The following is a 19,871-nucleotide window of genomic DNA, read 5'->3' as shown; positions in this document are numbered from 1 at the left end:
GGATATCTTAAAAGCTCTTGATGGATTTCAATTTACGAAGGCCAAACAGAATAGTTTATCCTCTTTAATATTTACAGTGTGTGGGTGGTAAACACAAACCGAGAGGTGGTTTATGCCACTTAAACATCGGAAGAATAAGTGGTCTTAAGTTCTGAAAATCGGCGTTTTGCTCGTCATATATAACAATAATGATAATATCCGGATGATCGTTCGCATCAGCGGCGCCGCACCTTCTCCGTTTATCGTTATCACCCATCGTTAATTGTTCCTTAATCCATCTTTGAACTTTTTAACCATGCCTGTTTACATCATGTAGTGTTTGGAACGCCGACAAATGCGCAGCATACCGATGTTTGATGAATGGATGACGTAGATTGTTCTCGAAACAAGACACTAACCGTGAGTCAGAAGCAAAGCAACAATGTTACACCTTCACTGATGTTTTTTCCAATCACGTCAAATCAGAAACGTGAAAAACGAGACAAAACGATTCTACAAATTTCAAAATAAAATTATGAATTATTTTCGATTTTTTAAAGCCACGTTCATCATATATTCTCTCTGTGCGACTTACATGTGTGCTAGAAGAGGGAGCCTTTCTGAAATGTCAGTATTCTTTTAAATTGGTTGGGTATTATGAAATTCTAGAGAAAGAAAGCCGCGGGCTTATTACATGGCATCTGGAAATCTATCTTCCTGTCTCTACGGTAGTTTTGACAAAACGTGAAAAACATTAAATATGTATCATTAAAAGTTTCTATATTTCACGACATCAAATATACCTAGTAAAAGCATTGCCTTGTAAAGCAGAGATATTGATTGGTCTAGCCAAGACTAGATTAGTGCGCTGATGTTGAATATTACACACTGCAGCGAAATTCTGTTCATCTGGTTTCATCGATTTTCGCAGTTCGCCTAATGAGCGATCCACGGCGCCACAGAGTTGACTTGAACATGACAGTGCGGGCCTAAGTATCCCAAAGCTCGTAATCTATGACACTGTTTGGGTTTTAGAATGGGACTAAAAGAAGGAATACCCGAACATCCAGGTAAGCCAGATTCTTACAGTGAAATTGGTTCAATTTAGACAACATGGTTTCTAGATAACTGTCTTTTCTATACATTTTGATCAACTTCCACATCTTGCTGTTCCTGTGTCGTTTTTTGGTTGGTGAAGCAGACTATCGTAAGCAATAATTTGTGGTAGGATCTTATGAGAGCTTGGAAGCAACTTAGTTCTCTGTCAAAGCGTCAGGAAAAGTTTGTTGCAAGAATGTTAATATAATTAGAAGTAAATGAAATAGCGTTTTTACTAAGACCATACCCAATTAAAAATGTGAAAGATCTCATTAATATCAATCATAGTAAATGTAAAATAAGCCCATTTCCTGTAGATTTACAGAGATACAGATACCGACTACCATTAAAACTGAGCTATGTGTTTATGTCAAAACAAAAAGAGAGTCTTTCTACAGTGAATGTTTTAGTATTTCACCATATGTTAACTCTTAAGCGGAGGCGCTTTAAATTTATCATGGGATGGACTTGAATTGCTTTCTTAATCAGTGTTTGCTGTGTAATCCTAGCAAGCGCTCGATAAATACACTACCTTCATCTCTCTTTATTCCTATTAACAAAGTGTTTTTATTGAATAATACTCAGCGATATTATAGATGTGTTAATATAAAGGGTAACGTGGAGGAGTTAATCTATGATTTTTTTTTCACCATATGGCATTAGTTTGATTAAAGGCGAGAGTGTCTCGGAAATGACGCTAATACATAGCAGTAACACACACTTCAGCACGCGCGAAACAGAAACCGTGCAAAGCATTGCAATGAACACTTAGAACTATATATCTGAATTCAATAAAACAGCAAACAAGAAAGATTTTCCATTTTTCAGATGAGTAATCATGAAGTCATTTTTACCTTTTTTTTCAAAATCCTCGAAGGTGACATGAACTTTTAATATCATTAAAGAAAGCAGCCGTACCTGAATGAATGTTGTATTTCAACTGTCAGTGGGCAGTCAATACATATACCAAACTGATGCTCAAAATAATTTTGTAGACCAGTATTTTCAAATATATATTTACAGTCTGCGAATTTTAAACAACATCTGAATCGAGGCCGGCGAATATGACAAGGACAACATATAATGGCTGACTTACGTAGGGCCCATTATATCTCCAATTGTAATAAACATAATGTGTGACATATTATTAAATTAGTCAGAGTCATTTTGAGATTTTCTAAAATAAGTTGATTAAATATATATATATTTTCAGTACACGTGGGTGCCATTCTGGGAATCTGTTTTGGTGGTTTGGCTTTCCTTGTCTCCTTGTCCATCTGCTTTATAACCTGCTACAGACGCCGCTTTGCCTTTAGACATCACCCAGACTATGCCTCGGCGGCTTTTAAACGTGCACCCAAGAAAGATCTCAGCAGCACTAGCCTTAAATCCAGCGCGTCTTCAATCTCCATGAAAAGCCCGGTATGTCCGGGCCATGGACAGCGCTTGGAGCCAATGGTGCCTGACAAAAAGATTCCGCCATCTTCTTCTGGGCCTCTACATCAACACCTAGAATCGCAGCAGTTCAAGGGAGAGGCCTATCACATGGAGAGCGAAAAGGGGGACTTTACCCCTGAAAATGACGAAAAGACCATGGAAAAATATTTGGAGGAAAAGAAGCAAAAACTTGGGACACTTCACTTCACGGTACAATATGACCAGAAGAAGATGTCTCTTGTCGTCACCATATTGAGAGCGTGTGACCTACCGGCTAAAGATCCTGCAAATGTTACTGCTGATCCTTACATCAAACTGCAGCTCCTCCCTGACAAGAGACACAAAGTGAAAACACGAGTACTCAGAAAAACCTTGAACCCAACGTACGACGAAATTTTTACTTTCTACGGGATCAGTGTGAATCAGCTTCAAAGCATCACCTTCCATTTTGTTGTTGTCAGCTTTGACCGTTTCTCGAGGGATGAAATCATAGGGGAAGTGGTGTATCCTCTCGCAGACGTGGAACTGGGTCATAAAGAGAAAACCATCTGCAAAGAAATTGTTCCTCGGCAACAGAAGGTAAGATTAGTGTCTACATATACTCTAATTGAATTACAACCATTCTTTTTTTCAACAATCAATACAGACGTAAATGCTCTACAACTTGACACCTATGATAGACTACTAGGCATGATGCTGTATTGTTAGTATCTTACAAAAAAGATGCCAGACACTTATTATGACAGAAGGTTAGTCAAACAGATTTTGTTTTTGCTGAAAACAAACGAAATTCCGTTGAGATCTCGCCTGGGTATTGCATTTTATACGGCTTTCAATTTGAACGTCGCTGGCTTGAGGAACTCTTACAAAAGAAACGCTGCACTGACAAGTATTCATAGTTTTCAAAAGATTCGTCCACAGCTTTGCAAGAAATAATGATTTATTCTGTTTAAATTGCATAACACACCGTTCTGTGTTTGGTGCTGGTAATTTATTTTTATTTGAGAATTTTGTGTATTCTATCCAAGCCGTAGTTTGAAATAGGAAGAGATTGAAACAATGGAACGCGGGCGTTTCGCATAGCATATTTATTTCACAATCAGTAATTATAATGAGCATAAATATTGGCTTTAAGTACATGAATTTGAGCTATGATAAAAAATGACATTGACCGAGGGCGACATCACCAAACCTTATATTGACGAATGACATCATCATATCAACGATTTTTGGCCAATCAAAGAAAAGGAAACCTCATTAATCAGACCACAGCGGTGTTGGGTGATACCAAAGTTGCATCTTATGATGTTATCCTATAGGGTATTTACTTTTAGGTATTAAATTATACAATAAAGCAATTATAGACTTTTGCTTTCGGTGTTTTCATTGTTGTTTTGCGCACGGCAACAGACCTCTGTAAAGTCTGCAAAACAAAATGTCGCATAAGCCAAAGTCTATATTTGTAGATGTACGCGTACCTTGTATAATATCTTTGTACACATATCTAATGTGATGCAGGTCTATATTAAGGGAAATCATAACACCATATACTCCTCCCTGTTAGTATAGATTAACCTCCCATTTGTTCCAGATAGTAACCCAGGGACGCGGGGAACTGTTGGTCTCCCTGTGTTATCAGCCGGTGGCCAACAGATTGACCGTGGTCATCTTGAAGGCCAGAGATCTCCCCAAGATGGACGTCACCGGCCTGTCAGGTACATGTACGTGTATGTTACTACTTCTAGTTGTACTTCATTAACTGTGTACAGGTAAAGTTAATGTCTTCTGTATATATATCAGTCATTCTTTGCTAGTGGTGCACTGCAGGGGGGCCATAACAAGAATGTTATTTAAATTTAGATAGCCAACCAAATTCTCATGACATCGTTGTGTATGTTTCAATAACAAATCAAAGAAGCTGCATGAGCAAGGAGGATGTTGTTATAAAAGCAAAAAAATAGAAAAAGCAGAAAATATATCGAAATAACCCTCAAAATGGCGTCCTTTTTTGTGGAATTTTGACCCTACCTCTATTTAAGAACAGTTTGTTTAGGGTTTGAATGGATTATTGAAGCAGGAAATACATCTACTGCAAGAAGATATAATAAACAGAATGTGCAAATTGTTATTTAAATAAAAATTTATTTGAAGTCACTGAAAAATGATCACAAAATTAGCTTAACTTACGATACATGCGGTGTCCCACCCCGATGAAAATTTCATCTAATCCTATCTTTCCGTATTAAAACTGTTCAATCGTCCAAAGTAGTATGTCGGTTAGTTTGTGTCACGAAGTCCATGATAATATCAGTTTCTTAAGAATTTCACATTTATTGCTCAGCAAGGTCGATTTTTCTTCACCGCGTCCCAATATAACGTTCGCAACGCTGAAACTTCAGAGATCGATTTTTATCAGACGACTTTAAAATGCCGCGTGAAAATTATACATCGATAGCGATCTTCTTCCATACTCACTAACTGATGACGTCTTACACACGAATGGCTTCTTTTGCACACTAAAAAAACCAGCTCAAACTGGCGGGTGGCCCATTCTGATAACGCATAACGCAATGACGCTGTCGAGATAGGATGCAGGGCACAGGTGTAATTCCCTCGATTTAACCGTCACAGGATTGTTTATTGGGATCTTCTTTGTATGAAGGTGAGAAATAATGAGTTTCGTTTCATTTTTCTTCAATTGTTTCAACATATTTGTGTACCGATTGATTTTTACCATTCTATAAGTAGGGTGACTTCGTCTGAACTTTCGTTTTGCGTCTGTTTCACATGGGGGACTAAAGGTCATATTGAACATGGTGACGCGGTGATACCGTATTCATGTTCTCTTGTTCTCGAAAACTCAATCATCGAAATTGAATTACTTTTTTTTAGTTTTGTCTTAAATTAAGCTGCTACACTGTATTCCGTGCGTTTAAAATTTAACCGTCTGTAAAAACAGCAATAATGGATTACTAGCAACACTTACGTTACGCAATGAAGCACCGAAAATGGGTGAAGAAAATGTGTCTCAGTAATGCGTGTTTGCCACTCATAATGCACTGTACTTTGTTTGAATAAGCAATAAACTATTTGTGATCTTAGGTTATCCATTGTTCGTTATCAGAGTTAACAGATTCTTTGTGTGATTTTTTTTCAGAATCCCAAGAGTGGATGCCTTAGTGAGCACAGGACAGATATCACCATTGGTCTACATATGTCAGGAAGAATGTTATAATTATGAACTTTGTGTTACACTGAACTTCATTTTGTTAAATTTTGTATTTAACTGAACTTTATTGTGTTAAAATAATAATAAAAAAATAATAGTTCTGATAAAAAACTACAATCTGGAACATTCTTTAGATCAACTTTGTTCAGTGTGTGTCCCATATGACAGAGTTACAGTAAATAAAATATGTGCATTATTCCTCTGTGTTTGTCAATTCCATTTTAAAAGCATGTGAAAGTGGTGTGCCCCTCATGAATGAAGTGTGTATGGATAATAGCAAAAATATTGTTATTATTTACATGATTATAAAAAGTTTTTGTACCCGCGTCAATAACGTTACCGTGACCCACATATTCACCATTTTTATTAATTATGAAATGTGGATTAAATTCTTCAAAACCAGTTTTGAAGCATTGAGACAACACCCCCTTATGATTTAAACTAAAACTGAAAACATTCCATTAGACTTTCATTAGTTTGTGCAAAATATATTACCCAGGGTAACGCGTCTTGGATTTGGTGGGTATAGCTGTTCAACTCTCCTGTGTGCCCTAAAAAGGGCAGCTGCTGTTTCCCTTTTTATGAAATGATAAACTGTGATGGTGTAGCTATCACATCGCAAAATTACAGCTTCCCAGAGAAAGTTTGAAATTTTCGGTCAAATTCAACATTTTGTAACCACTAGCAAAGAATGACAGATATATATGTATGTATGTAAAGAGAGAGACATAATACTAGGGCAATTTATTCAATAGATATATATTACATATATCGAATATTTTTTATTAAGAAGATGTGAGAGACTAAAAACCATAAAGCCAGTCTGGGGTTTCTTTAAACGGCAGCAAAACAAGAAATGCTTTTATTAAGCGCGTTTTGAAATTCTCAAATTTGTCTTCGTAGATATCATGTATTCCAGACTTATGTTCTAGTACAATCAAATGAAAGTTATGTCGTATTTAACTAGTACTCCTCCTGTTAGTTGGTTTTATTACGCCTTAAAATTTAGATCTATACTAAAGAATTTAGATCCATACTAAAGAAGGAAAAGCAGAGGAAAATGAGAACAAAATTACCTTAGATAACTTGGGATCTAAGCATTTCACTTCTTTCTGAAGTGTTGGATTTCTAATGTTGTATTCTTTGGCAAGTTAATAGCGTGATCGTAATCCAAATAGCGCCAGAATTATGAATGAAAAGCAATGAATAGACAGCACAATTATTAACATAATGGCATTACCGACCAGACAGTAATCGACTTGTCCAGAATGCTTCTAGGTTTTCCAATATCTCATTTTCCGTACGCAAAGGCTGTGTGTGTGTGTGTGTGTGTGTGTGTGTGTGAGAGAGAGAGAGAGAGAGAGAGAGAGATGGAAAAGTCAATGAAGGGTCTCTATGTCTAAAAACGTAATAAGGTAAAAATAAAGAGAAACAATTATGTTAAAACAATGTTATTTTACCAATGCGTATACATACATCTGCCGTGTACATCTCCTCTCCCTCTCTCTCTGTGCATAATGCTATTACAATTATTGAATATATGTATAAAACATAGCAAATATTGATGATAAAAAAGGTGTAAGGAATAAAAAAACTATAACAATTATATGGGTTTACTTTAAACGGCAGCAAAACTGCAAATATTTTTAGTTCAGCGCGTTTTGAAATTCACCAATTTGTTTGCTTCGGCGTACATGGCTGAAATCACGAAGGCCATTCTGAATTTCTGAATACGACAATTAGTCAAATCCCAAGCGACAGGTAATGTGACATTGAGGCTTAGAAGAGGCATCTTTATGAAAAGATTTTTTTCTGTTTACATCGAATTACGGGAAATAAAGTCGATATTAACCCAATCAAACATGACCAGTTGATAGGCCTCACAGTATCTACGTGCCTTTTAGAATCCACTGGCGTGAGGAAGGTTTTACACTGTAATGCTTTCTTCTCTTTCCTTGGAAACTTCATTTGAAAAGCATAGTCGACCAAATACACTCTCGGCAAAGCAATTTTCGTCTGAGTGAGTGACCTTTGTCTCCTAATATCCTCTGGCAAATCCAATATTCCTTGGAATGAAGGCAGGCCGAAGTGCTCACGTCAATGCTCTTATTCGCATGACTGAATAGTAATATTACGTCTGCAAGTGGAGATAATCCGCTACATGAGCCTAGTGTTTTGAGACTATTGCAAAACGCGCATGTTAAAGCAAACAAAATTGAATTTACTGTATAATGCCGAGGGGATAAAAATAAATAAGAGTTTCTAATTACGTATCTGTTGGTGACATCATGTTCACCGTCTTGTGGTTAATGACTGCTTCAGTCCAGTAAACGAGGCATTATTGGCAATACATATAAAACCACTTTCTTCAATTTATAGCGTCAATAAAACAGCTGAAATTTGATTATGAAGGCGTCGTTGCCTTAATACGGATATGGTGGATGTATGGTCGTAGAAGAAATGATTGATGGTGACATAGGTAGATGAAACCGCATTTTGATTAACTTTACGACATCTTCGTAAATTGATTTACATGCACGCATGTCGAAACGCTTGCTTGTCATTCGAACCAATGAAGTAGAAGTCATATTTGTATTTTTATGTACAGACACCGTATATCTATACATTCAGCCATCACCTGCGTCTGTCGTCGTCGGCGGCGTCCCCGTGTACTTTTCACAGTTAACGAAATAAATGTAAAAAAGTGTGGCTTATTATCTTGCAGTTTACTGGACTGATTTATGGTACCAAAATACAGGCCAAATTAGAATAACAGCTATTTATTGGACTTTTGTTCTTGAAGTTATGCAGTATTTTGTGAAGAAGTCACTTTTCACACAATGGGATTTTTGAGGTGGAACTTTGAACTCCCATGGGCCTGATGCCCTGTACTAGTTAGATTTTCTGAATGGCCGTAATAACAGTAAGATATGATTAAAATTGCTGGTGATTTATGCTGTTAAGCATCATGTTATATTGTTTTGTACACTATCATAGTAATTTTCTGCTTTATTTCTGTACATTTTACAGCTTTGCTGCTTTCTTTTAGATTCGAACTTATATTTGACTGTTGAATGTATAATATATATGCAAATTCATAGGAATGCCTCAAGGTGCCTGAAGTAGAAAAAAACAATCAGTTTTCATAGTGTAATGTACATAAACGGAGATAGTTTTATAAATAAGGTGGCAGTGTCGTTTCAAGAAATGCCTTCAAACAGCTGCAGAATGACATGAAATCCCAGTCATGTAATGGCGTTTCAAACGATGATGCAACACGGCATGTAAAATGTCATACCGCTCCTCATTCCTAAATTTAGCTGTTTTTTTTTCCCGCGGCGCAATGAAGCAGGTCTATATATAATAATTCCTAGAATTAATTTTCTTCTTAACCTTAAACTTCCAACATTTTGGAAACCGAGATCATTACCACCGCTGGTTCTATAAGATCCAAACCCTAAGTATTTTCATTCAAGAACTTTCGTTGGTGCATAATTGCTTAATATAACACGCGACTTTTGGGAATGTGTGACATTATCTTTGAATGGCAATGCCTGTTCGGCGTGGGCATTTCTAAGGTACTAGGGCAGAATGACTAGAAATAGCTATCACCAAGACGAAGTAATGATCTACCCATTTTACTAATAATCTTAACAATAATATTTCATTTATATAAATGTCATGGTTTACATAATAAGGAAATGTCTTCGTATTGGCATTAGAACCAGTAGCAAACAAGGGATTCGATTGTGTTTTGTCATAATGCGGCGCGCACGTTATATCAATACCTATCCTGCATCTTCTGTCAGGAAATCTGATTACTTGTGATTTATGGGTTTTTGATTCAGTGCTTGATGGGGCCATTTCTCCTGGGTCACGCGAATTGCAGAATCCAATGAAATATATAGAAAAAAAACAAGAGCTGTCTAGAAACGGAGTTTCTCAAAGTCTGGCGCATTAGGCTGTGTGGGCGCGTTACCAGGAGGGGATGTGAAGTGACTCGTGAAACGCAAGCCTCGCAGTGTATTTGTGGTTAGTTTATAATGGAAACTCATAAATATTCGCCATCATGCACAGCTCAAATTCTACTGAAACACTTCAAAAAGCTCACCTACACGTTGTTTAAATTAAAATTTAATCGCAGAATCTGTAGGGCCTACATTGCGTATTTCACATATTACGTAAGCGTATTCCTTGCAAGGATAAAACGAAAAATATAGCAGTAAAAGGATATTATTGAAAGATAATTATAAAGTAAGACATATGCTACTGCAAGTATTAAGATCTATTTGTGAACTTAAACGTTTGCTAATGGAAAATGAATGTGAAGATAACAACAGTTGGGTAAGCACAGAGAATATGCATTCGTTACTTTTAAACTAAGCGAAAAATAAAATTGGACACCATACAAAAATAGCACAAGTAACTCCTTTAATTGTTAGATTTAAAATGGCCTGTCTGATGAATCGGCGTGAAATAACGGATGTGGCAAAGACGCGCAAGTGGTGGTTAATATCAAAGACACAACAGGTTGGCAGTAATACCATTCCCACGACACGAGTTGCTGCCAATAATTCAGGCATGATTATACAAATAAAGCTATTGATATATCGACCTGATTACTAGTCAAGTGCGATGTGAAACATCCCAGTAGATGTATTCTCTTGTCAATGTGTCACACATTATACAGAGAAGCACACGTACGAAAGTAACCCTTCACGCCGACAATGACACCGACACAAATATTTTACTGTCCCAATATCAATATGGCGTCACAGTGCAGAAACCCTCCCTCGAGGCCAATAATAATTAATGAACCACTTTACTCAGGGTTGGTAACCAAAACATCAGAACTCACTTAAATCAAAAGTAATAAATTTAAGAAGATATTAGGGTCTCTCTAAGCAGAAACTGACTGCCAATTAGCGCGACCACTGTAATTAGAGCAAACCAAAAATTTCGAGTACCGCCCACCACGGTCTGTTTTATTGCTACCGCGAACCTAAGAATAAATACTGTTATAACATTAGTAAATGCCGCTGGTGTATCTAGTAAAAGACAGGCTGCTTCAAATAATGTGAATCTGAGCGACCTGTAGCTGTGTTCCTGCATATTATGCAAAGCCAACCCAATTTCCTGTAGAAACTATATCTGACTGCGATCTCCAATTAACTGATGGAACTACGTAAATGGTGAACTCTGAGAATATCGAGATGATAGCAAACTATCTGGAAGCCTGGCATGTCAACTCTACATTAGAATAGATACAAACAAAATATTTGCATGGCAGCCAATACGTCAAAGGATATTACTTTTGTGTTATTGGCACTGGTCGCAAGGCTTGTCTCGTGGGAATGTGTAATGGTACTATAATTACTTTGTCTGTCTTACATCTAACAGAGTTAAAGAAAAGCTTTGGATATCTGAAGTTTCCCATTGCCCGTGACGTTTTTATTCACTACCAAAAATTATGTTAGGCATTTTGTAATATCAGACAAAAAAGAATAAACCTCCCGTTGGCCATTACTGTTTATTCTCAGTGTTAGACGAATCTGGTGGAGGAAATTATCAACACACGAAATGTCGTGCAATAAATATATATTATGAACGTTAAATGTCATTATAAAATGGATCATTATATATGTATGAAATAGTGTAATTTATCTTCTTCATCTTCTTTTTCCAGATCCATATGTAAAGATTTATTTGTTATACGACGGCCAACGTGTTGCGAAAAAGAAAACCCACGTCAAGAAAAGAACCGTCAATCCAGTTTTCAACGAATCTTTCGTATTTGACGTACCCTCGAACGAAGGCCTCGAAAACATTGGTCTGGAACTGCTTCTCTTAGACTACGATCGTGTCACCAAGAACGAGGTCATAGGCAGACTGGACCTGGGTGTACATACTAAGGGGAATGAATTGTGCCACTGGAGTGAAGTAGTGAACTGTCCCAGAAAACAGATTGCACAGTGGCACAAACTGAAAGAATGAACATTACTTCAAACGGACAAAAAAATATATATAGATTCTAGGGTGCCGCAAATGAATAAGCCTTACCAACGAGAGTATTATATATAATGAAAGGTCGTGGCTGATGGTTCCAACGCGGAAATATGCTTTAGCTTTGGCTATCATGTAGAATTCCGGATACGCAATAGCAGCGACGTCTTATGTTACGTGTTTTATTGAGAAAAAATATTACAGCGAATACGAAAACTTTTCTTGTATATATATCTACACATACACTAACACACACATGCACACACACAAATTCATGTCTCAGGCATGTCCAATGCCTCTCCCCCCCCCATTCCATAACAGAACTGCGGATCCACCTCCCTTGCCGACTATATAGCTTTGTTTTATATGGATCAATTATTATTGACGGAGGAGGGGGTGTTTAACCTGGCTGATCGTCTCTTTGTCCCCCCTGTCCCGTTATGATATCCTGGAACCGCCGCCAGTAAATATGTAAAGCATGACTAAGTACACTAAGTATAGTGTTATAGATCGAAATTTTACATTGGTATTGTCTTATACTGGTAAAGGCATGTTCAAACATTTCTGTTATATATTTTACTGACATTTTAAAAGTTGGGATATGTATTTAGAATATGTGAGATTATGTATTAGGCCTACAGGCAGTACCATGTCAAAAATAATGATAATTAATAATAATAAAGATACTACATTGGAAATGAAACAGAGGAAAATTACGGTCTCTTGTTAAATCTACAGCATAAATATTATTCAGTGTGCCGAATTTTAATTGGTTATATTTATTGAACTTGTAATTAACGTCTAAAATGATTATATTATAAACTGTGGAGATATGTACAATTTACTACGGTCTACTTTAGCCAATCAAATGATACACTGTATAAATTATCTAGGTACTTTTTTAAACCTCAGACGCCCATTTTCACTGAAACATTTAATACACGAATTCAAACCAAGGAAGTGAAACTGGATTTTAGATCGAAACTTTGGAAAGAATTGCACAAACTACATTATCATTGACTTTCGATAAAGCTCTACGAAAGTGGGTTATGCGTTGTTGGCGAGCTATTTCCATCTGAGCGAAAGTGAATTAAATTCCAATATGAATAATACCGCGGCAGGTTGCCGCGAACGTCCGGCAAGGCGATAGCAATATCCTGTTTTTAACTGGACCAAAAAAGCAGTTAATATGTACTTTTCTGAAAATGCGCGTTGAATCGCAGGATGGAGAAGTGCTGGCTTCTGCCGTTACCTACAGGGGCTAAACCCGACTGCAGTTTGCGTATCATGAAACTCCCAAGTATTAGCGGACTTGTTCATTATAGTTAGAAATGCCTTCCGTTATAACATTTTTCAAACAAAAGTCTTGAAAAGTTTGAATCATTGCACGTTTCCCAAAAGTAACTTGACACAGACTGGAACATCATGTTATACGTTTACAACTTCAGACGAAAAACTATAATTCACCAGTTCCTTAAATACAATAGCGTCACACGTTTCGAAGAAGCCCCATCCATAATGATCACAGGTGACAAAGAGCCACGTCAAATAGGTGAACCCATTCCAAGGTTTCAAGATAAACCATGTGTGCACTTTTGTTCCGAGTGATAATTAAAAAGCATACGCCTAATCCGCTTATAACTGGTTTTCGCCAACTGCTCGTGACTCTGGATGTATTGGTTTATATAGTTTTTGGAAATACGACTAACTGTATATTGTGCGTGCCAATATGATTTAATAATAATAATGATAATAATAAACTTTCTTTACTGCACCACTGTTTGTTATAAATATTATATTTTGTCAAGATTTACTGAACCTATCTATGAACCACAATTGATACATACGTGAGACTACGGATGGCAAAGTTGATTTTAGTTTAATAATCTTTTATGTACCGTTTTGTCGATCAAGGCAACTGAGCAGGCGGCAGCTGCCAGGACGGTAATTCTTCTCACAGGAAACTGACCTGTATGAAAGTTTTCCAAGAGACGACAATATTGCAGTTGTAACTCGAAGGAAATGCCGCTACACTGTCTGCAAAATGTTGTCGAATTTACCGTTAGAAAAAAGTTGTCAGAGTATCGTTGTATTGTAACATTGTTTTTCTGGGTGTTGACAACGTGATAATTTTAGCGTTATTCACATTTGTTGCATTATCGCTCCAACAATACATTGACATTATGAAATAACGAAACTTGTATGGTCCTTTTATTAGTATTATTCTGGGTTTGTTGTCTAAAAAGGTGAAATAGTTGACATACCCATTTCTTGCTCGACCGTCCAGCCTTCTTAGACTCAGAGCCAGCTTAAGGTTAGATGGGTATCTAGGAAAACAAGATTACCTGGAACGCAACTCGGGGAAACAAGTACCAGTGATCTCCTCGCGGAGGTTTTCAAGGCGTTTATCCATAGCGCTTTCTTTGCCAATCATCGTTATGAATTTTGAAGAAAAAAAAAAAGAAATTGCAAAATCATGAACAAGTCGGAAAACAAAGAAGGTAAATAAGTGCAGAAACGCAATATATAGCGTTAATGCAATTTTATTAATTATCTCTACTATTCCTACATAATTGCCCACATATCAACTTGAAATGCAAAACCTTCCGAGAAAAAAAAAAAAGAAGCTTACCTTTTAAGGCCAAAAATGGCCTTTGAGGACATGTCATTCAGGGAAATGTATTCACACAAAATACAACTGAGATATTCCTGTTGGGCAGGTTTAAAAAACCTCATTTCCAATTTACTTAATTCTTCTAGCAGTACATTGGGTTTATATAATTTGCACAGTTGAGGTCATATACTATTAAAGTAAAATTTCAACATTTTTTACAGCTTGATCAGTCAGATAAGATGCCCAAAGCAGAAGCATTATCATAATGTTACACGGAAGCCACTCTGTTAAATTGAAATCCAAGATAAATGTATCAATAATGTTGTGCATTTTTGACAGATTTCGATGGTTATACTAAACATCTCCTTCCTGTGAAAACATTTTTAACTGACACAGACCACCAGGGAAGTAAGACGTTATCCATCTTAATGTTGGTGTATTTTGAGAATGTACAGACTATTATCTTGGCAAATCAAGTCTGATGCCAGTGCCAGATGACAGGCTTTCCAGTCTGTTAGGAATCAAAAACAGTATCGTATATTTCTTGGTAGTTATCTACAAAGTGAACCTCGAGCCCCTCAGTGATGAAGTTGGGCAAGTCGGCAAAGTCCTTTTTGTTTTCTGCAGGCAGTATGATGCAGTTCACGTCCACACGCTTTGCCTGAAAAAAAAAGAGAAACATATTTATATTATTGATGGGATAAGGTGGGATCTCTGTAAGAATCAAATAGGGGTGACCAAAGCTAAATAAAAGAGTTTCAGTGATTAGTTATGAAATATAAAAGAAAAAAATTAAAACCCTTTTGTTTATCAGTAAAGACAAGCTAAAGATCAAGAGCCCAGAATTCATCCTGAAACTTTGGGCAAGTCAATGAGAAACATGAGATTAATTTACTGAGATGATGTCTATGTTTTCATTTCTAAATATTATGCACACTGAAGCAGCTATTTGTTAAGTGAGTCAACATTTTGGTGATATGTAATTTCCTTTACAAGGTACTGATAAAGCAGTAACAATGATAACTGTGGTAATTATCCTGCTGTTTAATCAGTCATTCAGTTAAAATTAATGTAAAAACATCATGCAAAAACTAGAACAGTCACAAACACTATAAATTACCCTGCACCCACTAAACCTCACATAACAGGTTACACTATTGTGGCTATTTTTTACCCCAGGAGCATAACTTAAGTAGAACATTTATTGCTGTATGACATAAGATGGCAGACAATATTTTTTCTTAAAAACTGCACTCTGTGTATAGGTGGCATATATTAACATCTTAATCTTGGGTCAGAAATAAAATATCCATTGTATCAATCATAATATAAATGTCTATAGTCCTGACATTTATACAACAAATAATATTTATAACTTCATAATCATCTCCAATCCCACTTTGACCTTGTATAAATGGCCAAAGGTCAAATCCACTATCAATATTGAAATGTTCGTGTAAGACTTTCGATTCAACTTTGTAGTAACTTAACCCTTTTTTTTCCTTTGGAGAGTTTACACTATACAATATGTAAAAATGAGTACACTGCAAATATGCAATTTGAAACAAATTCAAATTGAGGGTGGGGTTGAACTTTGACCTGAATATTTATTAGGCACCTCTAGTGGTCATGACCAATGTTCCTACTAAGTATCATCACCTGACCTTTAATAATTAATGTGTCACACATTATACAGAGAAGCACACGTACGAAAGTAACCCTTCACGCCGACAATGACACCGACACAAATATTTTACTGTCCCAATATCAATATGGCGTCACAGTGCAGAAACCCTCCCTCGAGGCCAATAATAATTAATGAACCACTTTACTCAGGGTTGGTAACCAAAACATCAGAACTCACTTAAATCAAAAGTAATAAATTTAAGAAGATATTAGGGTCTCTCTAAGCAGAAACTGACTGCCAATTAGCGCGACCACTGTAATTAGAGCAAACCAAAAATTTCGAGTACCGCCCACCACGGTCTGTTTTATTGCTACCGCGAACCTAAGAATAAATACTGTTATAACATTAGTAAATGCCGCTGGTGTATCTAGTAAAAGACAGGCTGCTTCAAATAATGTGAATCTGAGCGACCTGTAGCTGTGTTCCTGCATATTATGCAAAGCCAACCCAATTTCCTGTAGAAACTATATCTGACTGCGATCTCCAATTAACTGATGGAACTACGTAAATGGTGAACTCTGAGAATATCGAGATGATAGCAAACTATCTGGAAGCCTGGCATGTCAACTCTACATTAGAATAGATACAAACAAAATATTTGCATGGCAGCCAATACGTCAAAGGATATTACTTTTGTGTTATTGGCACTGGTCGCAAGGCTTGTCTCGTGGGAATGTGTAATGGTACTATAATTACTTTGTCTGTCTTACATCTAACAGAGTTAAAGAAAAGCTTTGGATATCTGAAGTTTCCCATTGCCCGTGACGTTTTTATTCACTACCAAAAATTATGTTAGGCATTTTGTAATATCAGACAAAAAAGAATAAACCTCCCGTTGGCCATTACTGTTTATTCTCAGTGTTAGACGAATCTGGTGGAGGAAATTATCAACACACGAAATGTCGTGCAATAAATATATATTATGAACGTTAAATGTCATTATAAAATGGATCATTATATATGTATGAAATAGTGTAATTTATCTTCTTCATCTTCTTTTTCCAGATCCATATGTAAAGATTTATTTGTTATACGACGGCCAACGTGTTGCGAAAAAGAAAACCCACGTCAAGAAAAGAACCGTCAATCCAGTTTTCAACGAATCTTTCGTATTTGACGTACCCTCGAACGAAGGCCTCGAAAACATTGGTCTGGAACTGCTTCTCTTAGACTACGATCGTGTCACCAAGAACGAGGTCATAGGCAGACTGGACCTGGGTGTACATACTAAGGGGAATGAATTGTGCCACTGGAGTGAAGTAGTGAACTGTCCCAGAAAACAGATTGCACAGTGGCACAAACTGAAAGAATGAACATTACTTCAAACGGACAAAAAAATATATATAGATTCTAGGGTGCCGCAAATGAATAAGCCTTACCAACGAGAGTATTATATATAATGAAAGGTCGTGGCTGATGGTTCCAACGCGGAAATATGCTTTAGCTTTGGCTATCATGTAGAATTCCGGATACGCAATAGCAGCGACGTCTTATGTTACGTGTTTTATTGAGAAAAAATATTACAGCGAATACGAAAACTTTTCTTGTATATATATCTACACATACACTAACACACACATGCACACACACAAATTCATGTCTCAGGCATGTCCAATGCCTCTCCCCCCCCCATTCCATAACAGAACTGCGGATCCACCTCCCTTGCCGACTATATAGCTTTGTTTTATATGGATCAATTATTATTGACGGAGGAGGGGGTGTTTAACCTGGCTGATCGTCTCTTTGTCCCCCCTGTCCCGTTATGATATCCTGGAACCGCCGCCAGTAAATATGTAAAGCATGACTAAGTACACTAAGTATAGTGTTATAGATCGAAATTTTACATTGGTATTGTCTTATACTGGTAAAGGCATGTTCAAACATTTCTGTTATATATTTTACTGACATTTTAAAAGTTGGGATATGTATTTAGAATATGTGAGATTATGTATTAGGCCTACAGGCAGTACCATGTCAAAAATAATGATAATTAATAATAATAAAGATACTACATTGGAAATGAAACAGAGGAAAATTACGGTCTCTTGTTAAATCTACAGCATAAATATTATTCAGTGTGCCGAATTTTAATTGGTTATATTTATTGAACTTGTAATTAACGTCTAAAATGATTATATTATAAACTGTGGAGATATGTACAATTTACTACGGTCTACTTTAGCCAATCAAATGATACACTGTATAAATTATCTAGGTACTTTTTTAAACCTCAGACGCCCATTTTCACTGAAACATTTAATACACGAATTCAAACCAAGGAAGTGAAACTGGATTTTAGATCGAAACTTTGGAAAGAATTGCACAAACTACATTATCATTGACTTTCGATAAAGCTCTACGAAAGTGGGTTATGCGTTGTTGGCGAGCTATTTCCATCTGAGCGAAAGTGAATTAAATTCCAATATGAATAATACCGCGGCAGGTTGCCGCGAACGTCCGGCAAGGCGATAGCAATATCCTGTTTTTAACTGGACCAAAAAAGCAGTTAATATGTACTTTTCTGAAAATGCGCGTTGAATCGCAGGATGGAGAAGTGCTGGCTTCTGCCGTTACCTACAGGGGCTAAACCCGACTGCAGTTTGCGTATCATGAAACTCCCAAGTATTAGCGGACTTGTTCATTATAGTTAGAAATGCCTTCCGTTATAACATTTTTCAAACAAAAGTCTTGAAAAGTTTGAATCATTGCACGTTTCCCAAAAGTAACTTGACACAGACTGGAACATCATGTTATACGTTTACAACTTCAGACGAAAAACTATAATTCACCAGTTCCTTAAATACAATAGCGTCACACGTTTCGAAGAAGCCCCATCCATAATGATCACAGGTGACAAAGAGCCACGTCAAATAGGTGAACCCATTCCAAGGTTTCAAGATAAACCATGTGTGCACTTTTGTTCCGAGTGATAATTAAAAAGCATACGCCTAATCCGCTTATAACTGGTTTTCGCCAACTGCTCGTGACTCTGGATGTATTGGTTTATATAGTTTTTGGAAATACGACTAACTGTATATTGTGCGTGCCAATATGATTTAATAATAATAATGATAATAATAAACTTTCTTTACTGCACCACTGTTTGTTATAAATATTATATTTTGTCAAGATTTACTGAACCTATCTATGAACCACAATTGATACATACGTGAGACTACGGATGGCAAAGTTGATTTTAGTTTAATAATCTTTTATGTACCGTTTTGTCGATCAAGGCAACTGAGCAGGCGGCAGCTGCCAGGACGGTAATTCTTCTCACAGGAAACTGACCTGTATGAAAGTTTTCCAAGAGACGACAATATTGCAGTTGTAACTCGAAGGAAATGCCGCTACACTGTCTGCAAAATGTTGTCGAATTTACCGTTAGAAAAAAGTTGTCAGAGTATCGTTGTATTGTAACATTGTTTTTCTGGGTGTTGACAACGTGATAATTTTAGCGTTATTCACATTTGTTGCATTATCGCTCCAACAATACATTGACATTATGAAATAACGAAACTTGTATGGTCCTTTTATTAGTATTATTCTGGGTTTGTTGTCTAAAAAGGTGAAATAGTTGACATACCCATTTCTTGCTCGACCGTCCAGCCTTCTTAGACTCAGAGCCAGCTTAAGGTTAGATGGGTATCTAGGAAAACAAGATTACCTGGAACGCAACTCGGGGAAACAAGTACCAGTGATCTCCTCGCGGAGGTTTTCAAGGCGTTTATCCATAGCGCTTTCTTTGCCAATCATCGTTATGAATTTTGAAGAAAAAAAAAAAGAAATTGCAAAATCATGAACAAGTCGGAAAACAAAGAAGG

General features: G+C 36.7%; 1 protein-coding gene and 1 long non-coding RNA gene across 3 annotated transcripts; both read left to right on the top strand.

Annotated features, from left to right (window-relative positions):
* Positions 1 to 846: 846 nt before the first annotated feature.
* Positions 847 to 12,449, top strand: LOC106161179 (synaptotagmin-4). Of its 2 annotated transcripts, none has more exons than XM_087001311.1 (4): positions 847 to 1,049; positions 2,291 to 3,093; positions 4,106 to 4,229; positions 11,430 to 12,449. In XM_087001311.1, exons 1-4 carry the CDS (start codon positions 1,016 to 1,018, stop codon positions 11,735 to 11,737), a joined length of 1,269 nt encoding a protein of 422 aa, XP_086857437.1. In that variant the 5' UTR covers positions 847 to 1,015; the 3' UTR covers positions 11,738 to 12,449. The 2 variants fall into 2 exon arrangements, with proteins under 2 accessions (XP_086857437.1, XP_086857436.1); XM_087001310.1 differs by having other exon boundaries at positions 4,106 to 4,235.
* Positions 4,299 to 5,939, top strand: LOC147764931 (uncharacterized). The gene is made up of 2 exons (XR_015331957.1): positions 4,299 to 5,176; positions 5,672 to 5,939. It is a non-coding gene; the product is annotated as an uncharacterized LOC147764931 (long non-coding RNA).
* Positions 12,450 to 19,871: the final 7,422 nt, after the last annotated feature.

This window comes from Lingula anatina, chromosome 1, assembly GCF_051362555.1.
Source record: "Lingula anatina isolate TDL-2025a chromosome 1, LinAna3.0, whole genome shotgun sequence".
Taxonomy (NCBI): domain Eukaryota; kingdom Metazoa; phylum Brachiopoda; class Lingulata; order Lingulida; family Lingulidae; genus Lingula; species Lingula anatina.
Note: the sequence above shows the minus strand (reverse complement) of the source record. Positions and strands in the feature narration are given on the sequence as shown.

What these genes read in the sequence shown, in the direction of transcription:
- LOC106161179 (XM_087001310.1), top strand. Translation starts at nt 1,016, where the DNA reads ATGGGACTAAAAGAAGGAATACCCGAACATCCAG. An exon ending in AGGAATACCCGAACATCCAG is followed by an intron (nt 1,050 to 2,290) that starts GTAAGCCAGATT and finishes ATATATTTTCAG; the next exon opens with TACACGTGGGTGCCATTCTG. An exon ending in TTGTTCCTCGGCAACAGAAG is followed by an intron (nt 3,094 to 4,105) that starts GTAAGATTAGTG and finishes CATTTGTTCCAG; the next exon opens with ATAGTAACCCAGGGACGCGG.